Raw genomic sequence first — 7,832 nt, forward strand, 5'->3', positions numbered from 1 at the left:
CAGCAAACCGGATCTGGGGATTGTACTGGTGCACTATGGGATACCTACCTAGCCACGAGCCAACTAGAAGACTTTGAGCTTTGTAATAGGTTGAGTCGGCTCCGAACCCATATATAAGAACGAAGGGCGAGATGGACTACAAACATAGAACGTTATGGTGAGTACATAACTTCTTTTTTTTGGTGTTTTTTATGCATTGAAGTGTGTGCAGGTTGAATTTAAGTTCATCAATGATGACACCAATGAGTTTTGTGTGTTTCGGGTTGGATTATTGTATTGTTAGAGGATGTAATAGCAAAGGTGGATTTATGGTGAGTAAGAGAACATGGGGAATGAGGAGTAAGAGTTCTTTTTAGGGTTAAGGACAAGTAGATTAGCAGACAGCCACTGTTCAGTAGATAGAAAGGCATGTTGAGTTAAGGTATGAAGTTCAGAGATATTGTTTGAGATGGAGATGACAGTTGAGTCATCTGCATATTGGATGAGGGAGGATTGTTTACAGGATGTATAAAGATAATTAGTAAAGACATTAAACAGAAGGGGACCCAAGATGGAACCTTGTGGTACTCCGGTTGGGACAGGTGGGAATGGAGAGAAGGATGAGAGCCAATTTAACAGATTGCTGCCTACAGGAGAGGTAGCTAGAGAACCAGGCAAGGGAGATGGAAGATAGGTTGAGGTTAGCAAGTTTAGATAGCTGTAAAGGGTGAGAGATCGTATCGGAAGCTTTGGAGAGAGGTCTAGGAAGAGACAAAAAATGAATTTATTGTTGTCTTGGGCCTCTGTGATGGTATGAGTGAAGGATAGGAGGGCAGTAGTTGTGCTGTGGTTAGGACAGAAACCGTGCTGAGTGGAAGTAGAAGGTTATGCTGGAGGAGGTAGCTGAGAAGCTGTGAATTAATGCATTTCTCAATTGCCCTAGAGAGGGGGGATAGGATGGTGATGGGTCAGTAGTTGAATGGGTCTGTTTTTTCCTCCTTTATGCAGGGGGATAGTGAAGAAAGATTTCCATAGGGTAGGAACAGTGGCTTCTTGAATTGATATATTGATCAGAATAGATTCAGGATAGGTGATGGATTCAGAAGCAAGTTTGAGGAAGTTAGCAGGTAGATTGTCAGTGGAGGGAGAGCAGGGTTTGAGCTTTAGAAGAAGAAATGTGATGTAGAAAATAGGAACATGGTGAAAGGAGACAAGATTTTTGTTCAGAGGGTTGGGAGGGGTTGGTGGAGAAGTTGTGCTAGAGTTGGAGGGTATGAGTTTTTGGATGGTGTCAGTGTTTATTGTGGAGGGTAGCGATTTCCTGAGGAGACGTATTTGAGTAAGGGGAGAGGTTGGAGGGACAGCCTGGAGAAAGAATTTGGTTAAGAGTAGACCAAAACTTCCGAGGGTTGGATTTGTTATTGAGTTGAGCAGAGTTATATTAGGACTTTTTGTCTTTATTAGTTTTTCTTAGCAAGATTCCATAGTTATCTGTAGTTATGTAGCAGGGGAAGTTCTTTTGTTTTGATCCAGGCTTTTCAAGCATTATTTCTTTTTAGCATAAGGGACATATACAAAAAAAAATCTTAAGAGCTTTTGCACTTCAGCCAAGCTCCCACCAAGACAGACTGTAAATGCTGTGGCCTCTACTTTTAGCAGTACTGTCTCAGCTAAAGTGCAAAACAGTTTGCTGATCTCTGGCGGCACAAAAAGGCTCCAGGGCCATTATCCTAGTACACACCTATGAGAGTAGCTAGTGGCACTGAAGTCTGGAAATTTTATTAAAATATTTAATAATGTGAACAAATGAAATGATCTTATTTAACTTGGAGTCTGTGGCATTTAAAATGGTTAGTGCTGTTAACTGTTGGGAGCTAGTTTTGAGTAACAAGACTGATGGTAAATACACAGGGACAAAAGAAAGATTTTCAACTGACATGAACTTTTTTTATCAGCGATGTTTGCTTTTCTACTGGTTAGAAAGCATATTCATGTGGGTCATATTTTGTAATGGAAGTAAAGGTTCATATAGTTTCATCTTCCCTCCATTTCATCCTTTTGCAGTATGGTATAAACTAAATGTTGCAAGATCAGATATTTGCCTAATTAAGAAGATAAGAGCATTGTAACCTTTGAAAGTAGAGGCATTTGTTGGTATATGTGAAAACAAAAATTTGAGTGCATTTATTTTTACACAATTGAAGCTGATGTGATTTGTGCCATTCTTTAAAAATCATAATATTTTATTTTTTAGTCCCAAGTGCTGTTTCCACGTTGACTGATGACCTAATGAAATATTATCAGCATGTCACCCGAGCTGTTTTAGGAGATGACCCTCATCTGATGAAGGTAATTAAAAAAAAATGCATGTGTGTGTGTGTGTGTGGGGAAGGGGGGGGGTGGATCTATGACATCTGATTGACTGTCTACTGTGAATGACAAATGGTTTGAATCCAAATAGGGCAGCACAGTAGCACAGAGGATAACATTGTTGCTCATAGCAAGAGGTTCCCTGGTTTGACTCTCTGTTGGGGTGCCTTTTGTGCAAAGTCTGTATGTCCTCGCTGTGCTTGCATGGGTTTCCTCTGTGTGCTTCAGTTTCCTCCCACGTTCCAAAGATTTGCAGTAGGTGAATTGGACAATCTAAATTGGCCTTAGGTTTGTGTGTGCATGAGTGTGTGCATGAGTGTGTGCGTGTGTGTGTGTGTGTGTGTGTGTGTGTGTGTGTAAGAACTAGTGCGGTAAGGCTAGCCACCTGGTGGTGTAAACCTTGGGTGTAGATGATTGTCACTGTTGAAGTGACACCTCAACCCCATGTGGGAAAAAGGGATTGTGGCTGGATGAATTCAAAAAGCTGAAAGCCAATTTGTTTGGAAGTAGCATAGCCACATGCAGTTCCTTAAAGAAATGGAAGGGTCTAGCAGTTGGCACAGAGAAATAAGGCTCTAAGCTGTTAATGAGCTGCCTACTTTAGTCAAAAGGGTACTGGGTTTCATTAATTCTGCTTCCATTTGCTTGCTATGTCATTCTGAGCAAATCACTTGGGTGCTCTCAGGTCTTCTCTGTAGAAAGGCAGCATGTTGTTTCTCGGGTAGCCATTTAGGTTTCAGTGATTTTTGCTGTGGTCATTTCTTGGAGAGAGAGTGATAAATCTGCATATGGTATTTTAGGTGGATGAATGGTGGATGCATTTCTTTTAGAGACTGCATCAAGTAGAGGGAGACCATATTATAGCTAAGACAGTAAAATGCCATTATATGTGTCATTTCTACAGGTTCTGGGTAGAAAAGGAGAGATTCTATTGTCCCAGAATAGGAGAGCTTTGTTTTTTTTTTTTGGTATTCCAGGTGGAGTTGGAATTTTAGGATGGGATCCAGCCAAATCCTTAGCTATTTAAATGAAGTGACATGTCAATAGTGTTATTTAGATGATTGAGGATTTTTAGAGGTCTGGAGGTAGAATTAAGCATTGGCCTAGTTCCAGAAAGCATTGTTTTTGTTTTACAGGCATTAAGTATTAATTGTTCATTATTGACCCATTGAATAAGTACATGAAAATCAGTTTCAAGTTTAAAAGAAGAGATGAGTGGTTGGTGAGGAATAGTATCATGTCATCAGCATAAAGCAGACATGGAAGATGGGGAAAGTCAAAAGGGAGTCTGTTAATGTAGATAGAAAAGAGGAGAGGTGACAGAACAGATCCTTGAGGGATTGATGAATCGGTTGATTTGTTGAAATTCAATGAGAAGTGGCGGTTAGAGAGGTATTTATTTTACATTTGTTGACCATAATGGTCCGACTGGATACATATCCATTTTCAGCGGAGTCCCGGGGAGAAAAGCTCCAAACACATAACAATTTACAAATTTTTTAGGTAGATGGCATTAAGTAACAGTGAATACAGAAAGAAAAAGTAGATAGTACAATTATATCAGTTACAGAACATACAGGCTGATTACAGGCATAGCAGAATACATCCATCCATGAGGCATGAGACATTTTGTAAGTTGTGGTAGTAGGTAATTGATACCTTATTACCTAGGTTTAGGATATTTTATTTAGGCAATAATACCTAGATTAGTTAATATGATTGATCATCTTGTTTGGATGGACTGTTTGGGTAATTTGTATGAAGTTAAGGAGGTGGAGAGGGTATAAGGGTACTAGTCAGGATTGGTACAGGGACATAACCAATGTGACATAAGGTGGCTTTTAAGTTTGTGTTTGAATAGCATTGGCGAGGGTTCTTGGGTAATGTTGAACTAGGGCCATGTCTCATTGCTGATGCCTATTTCTGGGAGTTTTTCTAAGATCAACAAGCTCAAAGGCTCTAGTGAGGTCAGTAAAATGGCTCCATTAGTTAGGGCTTTCTTTATTCCAAGAAGGATGTTTTTGCTGAGTGTCTTTCCATGTGGGCTTTCTTAAAATCTGAACCATCCACTGTTGGAAAATGCAGGGAGCTTTTGATCAATGCACAGCATCTTTGCAGTGAGGCAAACAAATGTATGTCATTTCAGGATTTCTGTTACTGATATGAAGAGCTGTCCCCATCTGTAAATCAATTTTAGAGTTAAAGCAGTCGTGTATGCCACAGCTTTTGATGGTAGCCTCATATTAGCAGAGGTTACATAATGAGTGATGCTTGTAATGTTCTCATTTTTTACCCAACCACAGAGTTTGTTGATATGACATTCAGGAGACACAGGAAGATAAGGCCCTGCCTGTGACTCAGATAACCTGGGATGAGTTAACATCCTGGGCAGTTGGAGTAGTCAGTTGGGGAGGGTGGGAGTGAGCGTTCAGATACTGGCTTTGCCATCCTGAAGAGAGACAAGTTGTCATGGCCACTTCATTACTGACATCTACAGTAGGACAGATGTGCAGCTTGCATACTGTAACCAAAGATGTATACTTAGGTCAGCCAAACTGCAATTCATTCAGTGATGCACTAGCCTGCATCTTATGTGTCTGTGTGGTGGTGGTGATGGTGGGAACATGCCTGTGCACAAGGGAAGACATAGCATGCCCTCTCCTAAGCTGATGCAAATGTCAGTCATCATCATGGTGTGGGGTTAGATTATAATAAGACCCTTATGGCTTCCTGGGTAGTGGCTACATTGCAGTTGTCAGTCACCTATTAGTGAATGAATAGAGAGTGAGATCGCTATTGTGGGCCAGGTAGCAGACATGGGGGATAACCTACCAAAAATACACTACTCAGTTCTGTTTGTTTCTTTTTTTTCTGTGTTAAATGTAGAATTATAGCGCCTTCCCGCAGTGTCTGACTTCTTCACCAGTTGTTTTTCACTAAGACCAAAGCAGCAGGCCTATAGATGCTGCCTTTGCTGTCAAATATTTATCTTGATTATTCAGTGTAGAGCCTCTTGGGGAGGCCCAACACCCTATGATAAATTTTAGGAAATGTAACACCCAGTCATGGTTTCTTCCCGTTCCTAACCTGGCAAGAGGAAATGGTAAGACTTTTGAGAAAACAGCCAAAAGTAAGGTAAGATCTTTCTATGAGGACCTTCCATGCAGAATCCTAAGCCAGGCTATACTTCCTTACCAGTCTGAATTCTGCACGTTTCAGGTAAATTCCATGCTTGCTGATACCTATGCTTCTGATGGATGAACATTGATGTCATGTGCCAGCTACTTAAATCTAATATTGTTGCCCCCACTACCCACCTGTCACTTTAAAAATGTACTCAACCTTCAAAATGCTACTCCGGTATATAACAAGAGGCACACTAATTTCAACTGTTACCATTTATATCCATAAAATGTTAGTTTTAGAGGTTTATTCATTTTATACAAAAATAATTTCTATACCTCTAAACTGCAGATATTCATTTTCACAGTTCTAACCATTCTGTGCTTTTTGAGTGTTGATATTTCCAAGGGATGCTCAGAAAAAAATATACTCATTTGACTACATTGAGTATGCCTAGCTACACCCTTGTTAGCATGCATAAAATCTCAGTAGAAGTGTCCCTCTCACCACTGAATTAGCAGACAAGACTCACACCAGTGTTATATGTACTGTCTGTGGGAAGAGCAACAATAATAACTACTGCTGCAACTTCCAAAATTTCTACCTGGGAACTTGGCCCACTTTATGAAATTTCAGAGGCTGTAGTAACAGATTGCTGGTAGGGTCCTTCTCTCAGACTAGAGCATTAATTGGCACATCACTACAAGGACAAGTACTAGGTAACCAGGAATACATATTAAAAAAAAAATTATATATGTGTGTATATATATATATATATATATATGTGTGTGTTTTTTTTTTTTTTTTTTTAAGTATGTCTGTCTGGTGTCCATCTTGGCATACTGTTCTTATCGAGTTGGTATGCTTACTTTCAGCTAGTAAGGGTGATGCCTTAACCAGGTTCAGTGGAGGAACTGTTTCCACTCTGGTGAGGGTACATTATAAGGCTATATGCTGTTTTATCTTTGAAATATCCTTTGGGACTCTTGGATGACAAGCATGAGATCAAGAGATGAGTACCCTGATGCATCTAGTTACAGACCAGAGGCATTTGGGGTTAGAGAATGGCTCTTCCTCGGGCCATTCCCCCATTTTACTCAAACCTTTTTATTTTGTTGGCTGTTTTGGTTTTCCAGGAAGCAGAAAAAAACAAACTTGGAAGTAGACCTTACTCAGATAATTAGTAAAAACTGCCTTGGATAATTAAAAGTGAAATAGTACAAAAATGCCAGTAGTTTAACTACATTTTCCCCATTTTTTTTCTTCTGTTAGCATCATCTGGCACTGGCCCATAAAATGTTTAGATATTTGCTGATTGATATGTGCCATTGACACTGGAGTTGTAGAACTTAAAGCACAGTAACTTGGGTTCAGTGGGGCCAAATTGGGTGGGTTGGGGGGGTATTTATTAATTGTAAGCAAAATGGAACATTTGTGATTCTGGAAATTATGATTTCCTGCTCGGCACTAAATGTAAATAGATTTCAAATTAGTGCTAGTGTTGCTGGTACTTACTGCCACCTTGTGGACCCGAGCATGATTCAAAAATCTTTTTGGCATTGAGATGCAGGTTGGGTTGCCTGCCATATGGCGCAGCACTGCATGCTTAGATTTCTGACTGTTCAAGTCTCGTGCACATCTCGCACCTCATGTAAAATAAATGAATATTTTTATCCTGTCATACTCTAAGCTCTACTTCTGGCATGTCCCAGCCTGTTAACACTTCAGTGCATGTTTGATAGACTGATAGAGAGACGGTGTGCTGTAAGCCACTTAAAAGGATAGTTAGCACTACTAATGACTAAAAGGTTTATTTGCCTGGATTCTGTGTAGATAATTGTCTGTGTGAATTAGAATTTAGGCCTAATTGGAGCTCTAGCAGTTCTGCCCTCTCTTTGTGTCCTTACTATAGTTACAGAAATACAGATATGATTAAGTAGGTTGGAGGCGTTGTCATACAGCAAATAACAAACTTAAGCATGTATGTATGTATACATGATGAAGAATTGTGAGAATGACTTTATTGGTTTCATGAATGACTTCTAACTGCTTAAGCTTATAGGCGAGAACAAAAAAAAATAGATCCTCAGGATCCTCGAATTTAATTACTATTAATATAGCATCTTGTTGGGCCATGTCAGTGAGATGACATTTAAAGAACTAGCATGTGTATATATATATATATATATATATATATATATATATATATATATATATATATATATATATATATATATGTACATATATATATATATATATATATATATATATATATATATGTATATGTATATATGTATATGTATATGTATATATATATATATATATATATATATATATATATATATATATATATATATTAT

General features: G+C 38.9%; 1 protein-coding gene across 2 annotated transcripts in view; it reads left to right on the forward strand.

Moving 5' to 3' along the window:
- The window catches only part of TAF6L (TATA-box binding protein associated factor 6 like), a gene marked incomplete in the record, with an annotated part of 985,055 nt that overhangs the window by 465,033 nt on the left and 512,190 nt on the right, over window positions 1-7,832 (forward strand). For both annotated transcript variants that reach the window (XM_044057070.1, XM_044057071.1), the window contains 1 exon segment: window positions 2,234-2,328. In XM_044057070.1, coding sequence (XP_043913005.1) covers window positions 2,234-2,328 — 95 coding nt within the window.

The sequence above is a fragment of the Protopterus annectens genome, chromosome 15.part0, assembly GCF_019279795.1.
Source record: "Protopterus annectens isolate FY-2018-M chromosome 15.part0, PAN1.0, whole genome shotgun sequence".
Taxonomy (NCBI): Eukaryota; Metazoa; Chordata; order Ceratodontiformes; family Protopteridae; genus Protopterus; species Protopterus annectens.